The sequence below is a fragment of the Lagenorhynchus albirostris genome, chromosome 15, assembly GCF_949774975.1.
Source record: "Lagenorhynchus albirostris chromosome 15, mLagAlb1.1, whole genome shotgun sequence".
NCBI classification, from domain to species: domain Eukaryota; kingdom Metazoa; phylum Chordata; class Mammalia; order Artiodactyla; family Delphinidae; genus Lagenorhynchus; species Lagenorhynchus albirostris.
Window position 1 is genome coordinate 46,773,515 of NC_083109.1, and position 16,803 is coordinate 46,790,317.

The window sequence follows — 16,803 nt, forward strand, 5'->3', positions numbered from 1 at the left end:
GCAGAAACTAACACACCATTGTAAAGCAATTATACTCCAATAAAGATGTTAAAAAAAAAAAAGAGAACAGAATGAACATAACTATGGCACACCCATATGCTGCCACCAAACAAAATGAGGAAAAAAAAAATAGATGTGTGGAGTTGCATGGAAAGCACTGTCAAACAGGAACAGATGCTTAACTTTCCCTAGGTTATATTTGTATGGGCAAGTGTTATTAATATAAATATTTCAGGAATTATATGAAGTGCCTAGGAATTTGTCAATGTCCTTGCAGTCCATATGTCCCAGGACTGCTTTGCCTGATATTAAATAAGAAAAACATAATGTTACCAATATGCTAGTTATTATTTTAAAATGTAGTATGCCACAGAAACAACCACATTTTCTTGTCAACTGAGTAATTTTTAAATGAACTCTCATAAGATCTTTAGCCACAGCCATTTAAGTCTTTTGTCATCCACAAATAGTTATTGCTTTACTCTGATGCTTTCCTGAAAGCTCTTGCAATCAGCTACAAGCCAGAAGGTTTGTCTTCAACAAAAGGAACTGTCTTGGAGACCTCGGGTAAAGGAACTATGTAAGGTACTATGGAGGATAGGTTCTGGTGGCATTGTTTAAATAACTCTGAGATAATATCAGTGGACAGAGTAAGGATTTACAAAACTCTCATGAGGCAGCCGATGGGTTCATGAAACTGCAAACCCAAGATCAAGCAGGACAAGAATTAATTACATGGTACTAAATGAACTGACGAAGGATAATTTTTTGTTTAAAATTTTGTTCCTGGATTTTGGGACTTCCCTGGTGGCCCAGTGGTTAAGAATCTGCCTTCCAATGCAGGGGATGCGGGTTCGATCCCTGGTCCAGGAACTAAGACCCCACGTGCTGCAGGGCAACTAAGCCTGCGTGCTGCAACTACTGAGCCAGTGTGCTCTGGAGCCCGTGTGCCACAACTAGAGAGTCCACGCACCACAATGAAAGACCCTGCATACCACAACAAAGATCCTGAGTGCCGCAACTAAGACCTAATGCAGCCAAATAATAAAACAAAACACAAACAAACCAAAAAAAAAGAGAAGGCAGAGAAAGAGTGGAAGACAAGAAAAGAAACAAAGAACAAGGGCAATGAATAGAACCAACAGTTACAAATAAGGGAAATATTGATTGAACTATACCACTAAAAAAATAATAAAATAAAATAAAATAAAATAAAATAAAATTTTTTCCTGGATTTAAGGAACCACTTTCTTTTTCTCTTAAGTTATTTTTTAAGGTTTTTTTTTAATTTATTTGATTATACCGGGTCTTATCTGCAGCAGGCAGGCTTCTTAGTTGCAGCTTGCCAGCTCCTTAGCTGTAGCATGAGAACTCTTAGTTGTGGCATGCGTGTGGGATCTGGTTCCCTGACCAGGGATAGCACCCAGGCCCCCTGCATTGGGAGCTTGGAATCTTAACCACTGTGCCACCAGAGAAGTCCCTCTTAAGCTATTTTTAAATTACAACAATTTAATAAATTATACTTTGTTTTAGCTTTTCATTTCTGGTTTATTGAAGTATAGTTGATTTACAATATTTTATTAGTTCAGGTTTACAACAGTGATTCAATATTTTTATAGATTATACTCCATTTAAAGTTGTTACCAAGTAATGACTATATTTCTCCATACTATACAGTATATCCTTGTTACTTAAACACAATTCATACGTCTTAATCCCATACCCCTATCTTGCCCCTCCTCACTTCCCTCTTCTCACTGGTAAACACTAGTTTAAATTATACTTCTATAAACAGAAATGAAATATTTATATTTTTCTCTCTGCCTGATCCCTCCAGAAATCAGAAACTCTTATTTAGTATTCTCATTCTCATGACAATATAGCTGTTATCACAGGTTTAATAAGAATCTGTCCTCCTTGTAATAGAACATAACTGGGAACGTTGGTTATATGACCAAGGCTTTGATTAAAATGTCATATTTGAGAATGATGTGTATAGAATCTAATGTGACCAGACAGTTTTAAGGAACTAGGTTGATTTACGGAGCTAATGCTTACAAATCCCTCTTGGGTATCTAGTGCCTGGCTTACAGGTTTCCCAGCATTACAAGTGAGTAAAGAAGGATATTTTGGGGGACCTTGAGAAGACGGAAATTCACCCAAATCTATAGGTATTGCAAGTGAAATCTGGTGGTGAGTTCTTGGCTTGGCATCCTAGCCTTGAGAAGCTTTTAAAAGTCTAATGTAAGCCTCCTCAAAATTCCAGCAAAGCAGGTTTTCTGCTCCTCCCCAGTCAATACTGCGTTTTCTTCTGCAGTGCCAGCATGTTCCTGAGTCACAGTCGTAAAGCTGAGAGAAAACAGATTTGGCCATATTGGGTACCTGGTCACCAGAGCTCCTTTTAACTCTGGCAAAATGGATATGGTCACCATCAATGATCCCTTCATTGACCTCAACTACATAGTCCACATTTCCAGTATGATTCTGCCCATGGCAGCAAGTTCAATGGTTTAATGGCACAATCCCATTAGCATTAAAAGCCCTATAGAACCTTCCATATTTTCCCATTGAAGCCCTAACTAACCCTCCCCCACCCCTTTGATTAAGTTGGTACATACACCTTTACTCCTGGCTATTCAGTGAGTTACTCACCACTACAGAGTACTCCTGCATGTGTAATTAACTTTTCTCCTGTTAATCTGTTTACTGTCAGTTAATTTGCAGGTGCCTGACCACTTGGACCTGAGTTGACAGAGGAAAAGTTTTTCTTTCCAACAAATGCTTTTATATCAAACAAGAGAGAAATGAAAATAAATTAATCAAGCAGCTAGAATAGGAAGAACAAAACAAGGCCAAATTAAGGGAAAGGAGGTCATAGGATTAAAAGCAGACATTAATAAATTCAAAAAGAAATAAACCCACAAACTTGATAAATTGAAAAGCAAGCTCTTTGAAAAAGCCAATCAAGCAAAAGAAACTTAAAAAAAAAGCAAGAAAGAAAGGTTAAAAAGCAAAAACAACCTTAGGGAGAAGAAAGAGCTATAACCAGCTATAGCAGAGAAAAAATTGTAGGTAGAGCTCCAGCCTGGGCCCTTGGAAGCTGGGTCCATGCAGTTTGCAAGCATCCCAGTTAGAGGCTGCAGCAGAGCCTGCCTGGGTGAAGGTTATTTTGGTTGCAAGGAGAGTCTGGAACCATTTCCTTGACATGAACCATGTAGCAGCGATTATGAGGCTGAAGCTGGATCAGGCACAGATGTGCTGACTCTCTGAGAAACCAAGCGTGTCATTAATCCAGGGAGACAGCAACAGCACCTGTGGTGGGAAGCCAAGCTGAATCTCCCAGATGGGGTTAAAATAGGACCAGCAAATTGAAGTTGCTGATTCCCAGTGAGAATCAAGATAGAGCCAAACAGAGAGGTCAGGGATAAAGGAGTTATTATAGATATCTGCACAGGCTGGGGTAAGTGAAAATAATTTTCATTTTTTACCTACAAGAGTCACTTTAATCAAGTGATCCAAGTGACACACATCAGCAGTGGAACAGGTTGAAAATGTGTAACACCAGAGAGGATGCAATGAGAACCCATCTCTCCCACCATAGTCCTGCCAAATGTGCACAACATGAATCCCATCATGGGAAACATCAGACAAACACAAACGGAAGCACATTCTACAAAATTAGGGGCCGATAATCTTCAAAAGTGTTTAGGTCGTGAAAGTTAAGGGAAGACAGGAACTGCTCCAAAATGAAAGGTAATACGACAACTAAATGCAGCTTGTCATTCTGGACTGGACATTTTTGCTAGGCAGGGCATTATTGAAACAAATGGAGAAACTTGAATGAGGTCTGGGATTGTGGATTAGATGGTAGTAACACATTCAAGTTAATTGCTTGACTTTGATGGATGTTTGAGGCTCACTGAAGTAGTGACTACTACACTCACTGAGGTAATCACAGGTGAGTCAGCATCATGTCAGCAACTCACTTGCAAATGGTTCAGGAAGGAAAAAAAGTACCCGCAACTTTTCTGTAAAGTTAAGATTGTTTTCATATTTTAAAAAACAGAGAAATGAAAGAAAAGCATTGCCTTAGTGTCACTTCTGTGACTAGGTCCATGTTGTCATTTTCTTAGACAGTTTTACCCACACTTCAATTCACGTCGCGTTTATTTTTTTCACGTAAGATTATATCGTACCCATTTCCCTTCACTGTCTGTAAACTTTTTAAAGGCTACTGCACAGCCGTACAGTGAATACTCACAAGTTTAGCCATCCCTCTCTTAAGGGAGATTTGGGTTTTTTTAATTTGTCTGTTTATTTGGATATTTTCTGTTCATTCATTTTTAGTATTATGATTAAGCTTAGGGAAAAGTCTTGAACGTGTATCTTTTTACAGATTCAGGATTATTTCCTCAGACTTGCTACAGTTGAGGTCAAAGAATATGAGCACTTAATGGATTCTGGTAACCATTTCTGGACTGTATTCCAGAAATACAACCTTCACAGCTGTCAGAAACCGAGGACTAGTTGCCAAGCTTCTTGCCTAGAACCGAGCATCTTAATTACAACACATATTTAAAACTTAGTAGGCAAGAGCGGGGAGAAAAAGGTCTTGGGTTTTAACATGCATTTTAGTTTTATGGAGGCTGAATATTTTCCCACACTTATTATGAATAATTTTTTGTATAGTTTTGTGATTTACTTATGTTTCTCTTTTCTCTAAAATATTTTATGTAGATTGAAATCAGCACTCAATAAAAAAAGACAAGTCTTTTTCCAAACGGAGTTGGAGACATAATATATAGAAAGCTGAAATAACTTTCTAGGCCCAAGATGGAGCCACTCCTGCCCAGGGTGGGGATGAGGGCGTGCCAGGTCAGCAAACCAAAACTTGGGTCACTTTCGTGTCCCGGTAAAATGCAACACAACCAGAAATGCAGTCGATCCTTCAGTCAATCCCCAACCGCCGACCCAACCCTGGATCTTCTCACCCCAAACAAGGGTGACTGCAGGACGCCAGCCAATCAGGTATTTTCTCTTCCTTGTTCTTTATTCTTTATCCTATAAAAGCTTCCTGCTTTCTCGCCCATTTTGCAGTTCTCTGAAAAGAGACTGTCTACTTCATGAGGTGTTAAATAAAGTTTGTTTATATCACCTAAATTGTCTTCTTTAATCATTTTAACAGTATATATATATATATATATATATATATATATATATATACACTGTTCTATACATATGTGTTTGTGTATGTATATATACATATACAAACATACACACTGGAGATACATATTTATGTAGATCCACCACTGTACACTAATCATTTTTTAACCTTCGTATACTAAATGATGCTTTTCTAGAAATATCTAATTTCCTAAAGTTGATTCAAAAGAAATAGAAAATCTGAATGTATGAGTAACCTTGAGGGGAAATGGAACATTGTGAAACATGAACCTGAAGTTGGAACCAGCATCCAAGGTGACTGTCCCTGGTCTTCCACTGAGTGAGCCCACGTGCTCCTGGAAGTCTGAAAACACCCAAAGCCAGAGCGCTATGCAGGAGAAAAGGTTTGCAACCCCGTAATGAAATTAACCGGCTTCATGTTGGGCTTAGAATTAATACGTTTTCCTTTGTTGCCACGTGCAAAGACTGATTTTTAGCAATTGCCTCTTCAGTTGCTTCGCTTGCTTGGATTAAACTTGCTCCATGATATTTTAAGAGTCGTCAAAACCCCTGTGTAAACAGACACAGAACTCACAGTGCCCCAAGTGCAATGGGTGCAGCCCACCGACAGCCAATTTAATCAAGGGGGAATTCAGAGTATTCATCACAAGCAATTGATTTTCAAGAGAAAAGTCAGCAGGATCAAACAGCCTGTTGGGATGAAAACCCTCTGAATCACCCCTACCACCGTATTTTCTAGCAACTAACTCCTGACTCCATATAGTGTAAGAGCCAAATTACTATAATTATCCTGCAACACAAGTGCCATATCAACATTATTTTAAACATGGATTTTTTGCATAATCTTTCATTATTATCATTCAGTCTCCCATTTGGAAATATAAAACAACAACAAAGCGCGATCTACCCCCAAAAGAAGAAAGGTCACCAGAGAGAACAAATAAAAGGGCTATTTACATGTGAATGTACTAAGAGAGGTGTGTTTTACAGTCAAATACACTCTTGAAATTCATTAAATGCCTTCTCCCCTGCTTCATAAATATGGGCAAAAGACACATCGCCTACTGAGAAAATAATCCCAGTACATAATGATCATAACGAATATAAATAACGCCACTTTTCTTTCAAAGACCTCCAGGTCCTATATACAAATGCATTTGTATTTCGACCACTGAGAAACGAATCTGCTTGGTGACAAGCGCAGCAGAATCATCACTTAACCAGTGGCTCCCAGTGCTGAGGAGAGTAGGAACGTGGCTCCCAGTCATCCTGTGCTCTGCGTGATAACGGAGTCTTCAGAGGGTACCCTCATTTGTTGCTGCTGTTTTTAAAGGCATTCAAAAGGGCTTAGAAACCAGTATCTGAATGAAGGTGGAAAATCAGCACTAGGTTTTATTAAATAATCAAAAGGCTTCCGGGGCAATGACCCTGACAAGACTGATTTCAAGTCTGGATGGCCTCCTTCCTGGTATGTTACCAGCCCAAGGGTTCCACCCAGGGAACCCATGCAAGAGTTTATACTGTTGATGAAGTAAAAATTTGTATTCTAAGGCAAGTCATGGAAAATTTAAACATAAACATTTTTCTCTGCCCCTTGTTCTCCTCTCTCCCCTCTGCTGTGTATCGACATTATGCATGGACCAGACCTCCCCATTGGCGGAAGTACCTGCTCAACCATAAAGAGCGACATTCTCCCCGCACCCACAAGACAACTCCTTAAAAGGTAACATTCCTTCTTGACCTTGTAAGGGATCACAGTGACCCACCACTTTGTACTTAAAGATCTGGACTGTGCAAACTCTCTACATCATTTAACGTACAGCCCCTCTGTCTCAAAAACCTGTGTAATTGTGCTTTGACCTCTAAGGGGTAAAACAGTTCTCAGAGCTTTCTGAGAGGTTGTTCCTGGGTTATAATACTCAGTTTGGCTCCAGTAAAATTTCCCATTTTTTTCTTAGATTGACTAATCTTTCGTAGACACTGCCAACCTTGGAGATAATCATGTCAGCCTGGGCATAAGTCTGGAATTATTTATTTGTTTTGTCAACATCTTTAACAAAGCGTTAGAACTCACACAGTTACTTCTAGAAAACCAAAGTTGGCAAGAGTGGCTCAAGTTTTAGAAGGACGCAATTTTGTTACCTTCATATACTAAAAAGACATTTGGTGGTTAAAAAAGATGCAATTTAAATTGTGGCAAACGTGAGTCAGTGTATCAGGCTTTCATGAGCATGGGTAGAAGCAAGCAAGTAGAAGGGACCTTGCTGCCATGATCGGCATTATCACCATACAGCCTTGACCGCAGGGCTCCAGAGAACCGCTGACACAGGATTCTAGGTGCTGCACATTGAATCGTGTCCCCACAAAACTCGTGTTTAACCCCCACCCCCTGATACCTCAGAATGTGACTAAATGTGGAGAAAGGGCCTTTAAAGAGATAAAGTAATATGAGGTCAGACGGCTGGGCCCTTAAGCCAATGTGACTGGTGTCCTTATAAGAAGAGGAGATTAGGACACAGACAGGAACAAAAGGGAAAACCACGTGAAGACACAAGGAAAAGAATCTCCAAGCCATGGAGAGCGACCTCAGAAGAAACCAACCCTGCTGACACCTTGATCTCAGATTTCTATATTTCCAGAACTGTGAGAAAGTGAATTTATGTTGTTTAAGCCCCCTGGTCTGTGGTACTCTGCTAAAACAGCCCGAGCAAATGTATACAGAGTCCTAGTGGGTCACTAGTTCAACAACTACGGAACGTACCAGGTGGTAAATACATGGTCTGAGATACAGAATGCAAACCTCTTGGCAGAAATACTGCTATGCTCTGTAGATGAGTGTTTCATCCACATTTGGAATCCAAGTTAAAAGAAGAATAAACTAAAACAGAAAGCCACCCAGGCATATAAAATCTAACCTTAGGAAGAGAGGCTAGAAGACCTGGGCTATCACTATTCAATAAATCAGACTCGGTGTAGCCGTTGTTTCTTAGCCCTGCCATCTTTGTTCCAGACATTTCCTCGCCCTGCGGAGGAGAGACCCTGAGGTAAGAAGCAAGTGTAAGTTCCATGAAAGAAATTTAAACAAGACACAAAGAAACATTTCCTGACAGCAAGAGTGATTTTCTTTCATTTAAAAGGCAACATTGCTATGTTTTTGGATGGAGATGTTATGAAAATTACATTTCAAAGGGCCTTTTAACTGTAGAGTAAGGGACTTGCCTGGTGGTGCAGTGGTTAAGAATCTGCCTGCCAATGCAGGGGACACAGGTTCGAGCCCTGGTCCGGGAAGATTCCACATGCCACAGAGCAACAAAGCCCATGCACCACAACTACTGAGCCTGCGCTCTAGAGCCCATGAGCCACCACTACTGAGCCCGTGCGCCTAGAGCCTGCACTCTGCAACAAGAGAAGCCACCACAATGAGAAGCCCTCACACGACAACAAAGAGTAGCCCCCGCTTGTCACAACTAGAGAAAGCCCACGTGCAGAAACAAAGACCCAAGCAGCCAAGAATAAATAAACTTAAAAAAATTTAAAAATAATAAAATAAAATAAATGTAGAGTAAGCAGCACTTTTCCTGGGTGGGTTGGTTATAAGGAGCTGCCCTGGATGTTCTTCGGGACGCCCATGATTCTGTTGTATGAAATTGTATTTCTCCCTGCCAAGGGCACGTCGAGGTCACAGAGACTCTGTGTGGTGGGCCCCATGTACGTACTGAGATGCACCTTTCAGGGCTCTTTCAAAACCGAGACTCCCACTCCCCAGGTCACACCAGCCGATGTGACAAACAAAAGTTTTGTCTTTCACTTGCTTTCAGTTTTTCCATTTTAACTGGTAAATGTGTCGATGCCAATACAGCTGTGGAAATGCAGGCTGTGCCCTATTTTGCCTTCTGCATCATCAAGAAAATGGCCAGCTCACTCTGGTTCCGAAGTCTTTATTGTGATGATGCAGTCAACAGAAGACAGCCTGATGTGCAGTCGCTGGGCAGGGCCAGTGGTGGACCCAACTATTGTCTTGAGCCACTGTATTGTCGCTGAAGGAAAATATGCATAAACTACCAGCATACGGTCGGTCGCCGCTGCGTGTTCACTAAGGTTTCAGACTCTTGCCATTTGCGGGATCTTGGATTTCATTTCGTACAATCTCCCACACAAGCAGAAAGCCCTTTCCTGAGCAGCTATGACTCTTTATGAATTCTTCCAATATTTGGGGAACTTGCTACTTCTAAACTAGGTACTCCGCTTAATAAAAAATAAACTTTTACTAGATTTTCCTTATACTGGGACAAAATCTGCATCCTTATGAGGCAGGAGATAGATGGGTCCCAGGCTGAGCAGCTGGAGTTTGTCCCCTGTGGACAGATATTCCAAGATAGAGATAATAGCAGGAGGCTAACAGGAGAGGCTGAGCCCCGCCCAGATAAGAGATAGGGACCACATATTTCTCATTCTCAAGGTCAAGGAGAAATTCCGGACTATACATGTGCAGAAAGCCTCCTTGGAAGTCAAAAGGGGAGTGATATCAACCTACCCATAGGCCTCTCCACTAGAATCCATCTTAATCCAGCGGATAAGATCTGCCAAACCCACACCTGCCGTTGTTTAGATCAACAAGTCTTCTGCTTGTCAATCGTGTCCCCAACACGCTCCTCTTCCTGTTTTTTGAACAGTCTTGGTAGAATTTCTCAGACACAAGAAAGCAGAGCAATTCAAACTGCCCCGATTTTAACCCGGGAAGACTCAATTAGGTAAAAGGCCAATCACAAAGTGATAATAATGACCGCTCAAGATGATGGTCCATGCTGACTGAGTGCTAACTTTGCCCGAGACACTGAATAAAGCCCTGGACATGAGTGATCTCGGCGAGACCCCACGTGGGAGGTATTACTACTATTCCTATTTTACAAATGAGGAAACCCACATTTGGAGAACTGAATTTACATGCTCTCCTTGCATCTGCCTGATTTAAGAACCAAAACACTTAACCTCAAAGATACTCATGGATGCAGGAAGACCTCTAAATTAAAATACCAAAATTTGAGATGACCTAGTTTCACTTGGTGAAAACCCTAATACAGACATGGTTTTAGAATCAGTGCAAGTATTGACTACTTGCAATAGACCTGTATTACATAATAATTTGTTGAAGACATAAACACAGAAGCTCTAACTGCTGGGATTAAAACTTAAAGGCATATATGAAAAAGAAAATATATGTATATATATACACATATATGTATAACTGAATCACTTTGCTGTACACCTGAAACTAACACAACATTGTAAATCAGCTATATATTTCAATTTTAAAAAAATTTAGAAAAGAAAAAACTTAATATAATTTCTCGAGTTCTTGACTTGAAAAATTCACTCATCATATTCAGGTTTTGTGTTGTACGTGTGTGTCTGAGTAAAATCCAGAAATGCTGTCAATTATTTCCCCACAGCTTACCTCTAACAATGAACATCCTGAAGGTAGATGTTCTGAATTCAGGAAACCTTCAGTGGCAAGGCCACAGTGCACCCTTGACTCCCTGTGCTCACAGATACATGCACAAGGATGAGATGGACCAGGAACTACTCCTCAGAGGGGACTGGAGACAGCTATAGTAGGTGCCACCTAGTTCCGGCACTTAGCCAGGAGCATAGCACAGCATGTAAAGCTTGAATTCCTGACACGCTCCTTTGATGGCCACTGTACCTGAACTTCCTTGAACGCTTAGCTCTTGGGGTGGCTCCAGGACGTCATCGGGATGCGGGGTGCAGAGTCCGTGGAAGGGCCTCAAGTCAAAGCACTCATGCAGGAGCTGCATGTTCACTCTCGAGCACACGCTCATGAACCCGACGGCTACACCTTCCACCTGAAACGTCCAAAATATCTCATGACTGTCCGACCTCAGGTGAATGCTCATCACGAAACTCCCAGGAGCCCCAGCCCATGGGCACCCGGAGATGTCTGAGGGAAGGAGCAGCCCTAGTGTCCAGAGCAATGCACGGCATACAGGACAGGCTCGAAAAACGATGCCGTGGACGACCACTGTGGGCACTCCCAGAGGTGGGTATATAACTTAGGGAGGCCACCAGGATGTTCTTTAGGGAAAACTCTTTGGAACTTTGCCCAGACAATGCCCCTGCCTGCCCCATATCCCTTTATTGCCCCACTGCAAGCCCAGCCCTGCCATCCACTCTCCTCCCCTTCACAATGCGGTTCTCAGGAAGACTGGCCATTGTTCCAGTGGCCATCTAGTTGATCCTCGGTTCAGAGAAAGTTCATGGTCTTTCGCTCCTCATCAGGTAGGAATGCTTCGATCTTCTTAAACTCATTTATTTTTTTGATTGGATGGTCTCACGGGGAGGAGATGTGAGGAAGGAGGTTTGGTGGGAAGCTTTGAGTGAAATAAACTCATTGCACCTGTTCACCAGATGTGTCTGACCTACAACTGCATCACCTCCCAGCACCCTACCTGATTCTGAACCTCTTGCAATGGCCCTCATCATTTTAGGCCTTTGATGAGGAATACATAAGTGGGAAGATGAGGGTGACAGTGTGACATAATATTCAGTCTTCATCCCTCACTCCTGTCACAAAGCTCCTAAAACACCTGTAATTTCCTGAGAGGAGCATCTTTTGTTTTTCATAATTAAGTCCCTTTCAATCACACCTGAGTTTACACTGAAGACGTGACTTTCGGAGCATGGGAGCTAGTTACCAGAGGAATCAACCTTGTGATTAGAGGGTCGGAACTTTCAGCCCCGTCCCCTCGACCTCTGGGAAGGGGAAGGGGGCTGGAGATTGAGTTCAACCACCAGTGGCCAATGATTTAATCAGTCGTTAATGGAACCACCAGAGAAACCCCTAAACGATGGGGTTCAGGATCTTCCGGGCTGGTGAACACACTGAGGTGCTGGGCAGCGGCGAGCCCAGAGAGGGCATGGAAGCTCCCCGCCCCCTCCTCCCCACCTCCCCCCACGCACTTCTTCCATTTGGGCTGTTCCTGAATTGTATCCTTTACAACGAATCGATGATGGCAAGTAAAGTGTTCTCCTAAGTTCTGGGAGCCCTTTCCAGCAGATTGTCACACCCGAGGAGGGGGTCATGGGAAACCCTGATTTATAGTCGGTCAGTTCAAAGTACAGGTGACAACCTGGGTCTTGTAACTGGCATCTGACAGGGGCAGGGGACAGTCTTGTGCGCCTGAGTCCTTAAACTGTAGGGCCTGTGCTAAGCCTGGGCAGTGTCAGAAGTGAATCAAACTGCAGGACACCCAGCTGGTGTCTAGGAAGCTGGAGAGTTGGCTGGTATGGGAAAAATGCAACACATTTGGGGTCATAAGTATTGCGAGTAGAGGAAACAACTTATCTTTCTGTGAGTAACTAGCTGAGCTGAGCCTATTACTGGTACTGAAATATTATAAATTAACAACGAATTTTAATTCTATCAAATTTTAATACCACATTGAGAGATGACTGTGATTGAAATTCTTTATTATGTTCCATCGGTAATTCTGTATTTCATTCTTCTCTGCAAGGAAAGCATTTAGAATTTTAAAAGAGGCGAGAGAGAATGCAGAGTTCTTACGCTAACTAATCTTATTTGGTGGTAATTATTTTGCGATATGTACATAAATCAAAATGTTAGGTTGGACACCTTAAACTTATACAATGTTATGTATCAATTATATCTTAATAAAACTGGAAAAAAGCAAAATAAATAAATTTCACATAAATAATTCCTTTGATCATTATGTGGGTTTTAAGCAAATTCTGGTGACTGATTTGACTCTGACAGCTCTTATAAGAAACCAGCATTTACTGGGCAGGTGCGATCCCACCAGAATTCACACTTTATTTCTCAAGACAGCCATTCCATCCAAGAAGCAGAACGCAACAGGACTTCCCTAGTGGTGCAGTGGTTACTCACCTCACCTGCCAATGCAGGGGATATGGGTTCAATCCCTGGTCTGGGAAGATCCCACATGCCGCAAAGCAACTAAGCCCATGTGCCGCAACTACTGAGCCTGCGCTCTAGAGCCCACGAGCAACAACTACTGAGCCTGTGCTCCACAACTACTGAAGCCTGCGCACCTAGAGCCTGTGCTCTGCAACAAGAGAAGCCACTGCAATGAGAAGCCCGTGCACCACAACAAAGAGTAGCCCCCGCTCATCGCAACTAGAGAAAGCCCACGTGCAGCAACGAAGAACCAACACAGCCAAAAATAAATAATAAATTTAAAAAAAAAACAAACTCAACAATCACCAGCATTCCCTGTTCCTAAGAAGGCAGCATCATTCCATAAATGCCCAGTCAGAGAAAATGGTTAATACTTGAACTTCCTAAAGTAAAGAAGCTACAACACTCCTTTAAACAACAGAGAAAAAAATGAGGTATTTAACTGTTTGTTCTCAAATGTTCTCTTCTGGTTTAAAACCACTTGTTCTCAAAGATGTGTTTGAAAAGTAAAGACTCCCTGTACTTTCTCCCAAATACTGGAATACAAAAAGAATTTTTAAAAAATTGATTTTTTCCATGCATATTCTTTTCTTTACACGCTCCCCAAAATACTAGCTGTGAAAGGCTGGATTTACACAGCTGTTTTATAAAGCCATCGACACTTTAATAAAAGTCCAAAATACACGTTTTAATTTTTTTCCCAAATAACAAGTGATCGTTTGTCTTGTTTGCGCGTGTGAACAAAGGCTGTGTAGCCACAGTTGTCTGGCTTCTCTGTAATTTTAGGCCCAAGACTCAGCAGACGCTGATTAACCAATCCCTCTACCATATGTGCAGAGAGAGCCGGCCAGCCTCCCTCTCGGCAGGGAAAATTGGCATCCATCTTTGGTTCACATGGAGATGTCCTTCTCATCTAGAGCCACGCTGGCGCGATGCAACTTCCATGGCCTGAAATACCTTTTGCTGGCTTCATGGCGGGCTGCATGTGCATGATAAGAATGCATTATTTATAAGACCGCTGTTAGTAATGAGCTATTATACTAATGGCTTGTCATGTTTGGAATTTGATTCAAATGGCATGGATCACACATTCTGATGAAAATGAGAAAAACACGTTTCACCATTAGGAACAAAGATTTCACGTTCTCCAATTCTGCAACCTGTTATATTCCCATCTTTCATCTCGGGACTGTGACAATTCACAAAAGTTAAGAATGATCGACTCAACAGAGCGAGGACGTATTGTGGAAGTGCCTGCTTTTTCCTTTGGGTTTCTTTGGGATGACTGTTCCGATTTGAGAAACACTGTTCTTAAATATGAATTTATAGGAGTATTCAAATGCATCTTTGTGTGTGTGTGTGTGTGTGTGTGTGTGTGTGTGTGTGTGTGTTTTCTGGAAAAATAAATTGATTTGATGGACTTTTTTTTCTTGTACAGTGAAAAGGCACTGATTGCTGGCTGCTGTCTGTCTTCCAGGTAACCAATACTTTCCACCACAAAGGTGCCTTTAATTATCTCACATTGGAGAGCAAACTGGGAGTTTGTTGTTGTCCTCGGTTTTCCCTGAGGATCCCTATGATGATGCATAAGGCTCAGGTCGCTATAAACCACGTGTGCAGTGGCCACACCTTCACAAGCAGGACCATTCATAGGCCCGTATGCACTGCATCGTTCCTGCTTCCATCTAAAAAGCCCTACGTCACCCGCCCCTTCTGGGTGCCCTCATCGTGACCACTTCCAGCTCTGATCCTTCCTGCCTGATGTCAAAGGCATGGCTGCGCTGGCAGGCTCTGCCCCAGTGCCTCCTCGGACCGCTACTGCCCATGCCACAGATGCTGCCAAGGCAGACGCTCTGCCCATCTGTCTCTAGGAGCTGCCCTTGGCCTCCAACCGCCCTGCCCTGAAATCGCAGTTTGGAGTAAACACCAGATGTCAAGGTCAGCCAGGATAAAGTTATGAAAAGCAACTTGCAGCAAAGTGATGACTCAGAACTCCTCCAAAGTTGCGATTAAGTCAAAGAAAGTGCTCGCAGTTAAAAACCTTTAGTTGAGGGCCCCCCAACGGTGCAGACATGGCTCTCAGGACATCCACATCCATGGCCTGTGACTGCCATGGACAGGTTTGGGAAGGGACAGGCTTGGTGTACTATGTCCCGTTATCTCTGGTCACCTAAAAGTATAGTGTGCTGGTTAATCCCTAATCGGCATTGTAGGGAAAAGCTTAATTGTAACACTTGCCAATTTCTGTGGTGTAAATATTCCCGTTGCAGCCCATTGTAAGCTCTTGGTGTGATGTCACTGAGTAGAGAATTGGGAGAAGATGCACAGTAGCTGTAGTTACAGTATTTCCACTCTGCAGAGACCACAGATATGACCCCAAGAGGACAAATAAGAGTAAAACAATTAAAAAGTAATGAATTTTGAGGATTTATTAATTTTGTTTTTAGTATAATTTACTACACTGTTAGTTGATATAACTTAATTTTTGACAATGGCCGTGTTTAACAAGCAGCCTGCCAGTTCCTAAAGATTTAGCAACTGGCTCTTGTGAGCCAAGGTGAGCGAGCTCCAGCACACTGCTGCCAAAAGGCAGGTCTGAGGAAGCCCAGGTTGTTGGGAGGAGGGTCCTGGCAGGTAGGTGGTAGGGTGGTGACTGCACTGATCTTGAACCCAAAAAGGCTTAAGACACCTGTGGGTGTCTTAAGGGCTTGGTGAAGACCAGAGTTTCACTCCCAGATCCTAGGCTGGTTTGCTCACTGTTGACAGGTCCTGTTCCTGCCCTTCCATTTAAGGTTGAGGTCTGTGGTCACATCTCCGTGGGACGTGCAATCTCTGATGTCTGAGGCAGCACGGCCTCTCAGAGATCAGGCTGGACTCCGTTTGTGTCTTTGGAGACACCAAAGGATCCCTGCGGGGTTGGGACTGCAATTTTCAGCCTACAACTTTCCTCTGATATTTACACATGCTGAAAGTTTGTAACACACGACAAGAGGGGGAAGGAACTGAGGGAAGAGGTCACTGCAGCTGCTCTTCACAAGAACTAACTCAAGAGATTTGGGTTCAAACTCGCACCTTGAAACCAAAGAATTAAAAGCCTTCTCCAGAGTGAGGTCAGCATCATGGTGGTAAAAGACATCCCTTATTTTTGTCCCCTGCTCAACAGCAAATATTCGGCATCCATCCATGAACAAAAGTGCCTCTGAAGGAGCCGTGGGATCCAGCACCATCCACCAAGGGGCCTGGGAGGAGTCTTGCCCACCTTTGCATCAGGAAATAGGCAGACAGACCTCGGTCACAGCTGTGGACCCTGCAGAGGCCGCTGAACTGGCTCTAGCCTCTCTCAGCCTCAGTCCAGGAGCCCCTGAGAACAGTGACTTAGACGATCACTCATGGATGAGAGAGCCTTTGATGAAGTTCAGGTTTCCCGAGGAGAAGTTTCAGCTCCATTGGAGCAAAAAAATACCAGTTTGGATGCCCTGGAGTGGGTAAGACAAACAGTCTGCCTTTCCCCACAACACCCATCCTCCAAGGCAGCACAGCTTAGGGCCAAGAATTATCCCCCTAATTTATCCCGTGGCAGGTAAGCGGGAGACTGTGTAAGTGAGCACCTGGCTTCCCTAGCTACACAGGATGCTGCCAGAGGGGCTCATTTCTCTCTTGCCAGA

At 42.7% G+C, this 16,803-nt stretch overlaps 1 protein-coding gene across 1 annotated transcript in view; it reads right to left on the reverse strand.

Moving 5' to 3' along the window:
- CFAP61 (cilia and flagella associated protein 61) overlaps window positions 1–16,803 on the reverse strand; it is a 253,270-nt gene that overhangs the window by 199,824 nt on the left and 36,643 nt on the right. Inside the window, exon 8 of the mRNA XM_060124490.1 lies at window positions 10,889–11,048. Within this exon, the coding sequence (XP_059980473.1) occupies window positions 10,889–11,048 (160 nt within the window). The remainder of the gene's footprint in view (window positions 1–10,888; window positions 11,049–16,803) is intronic.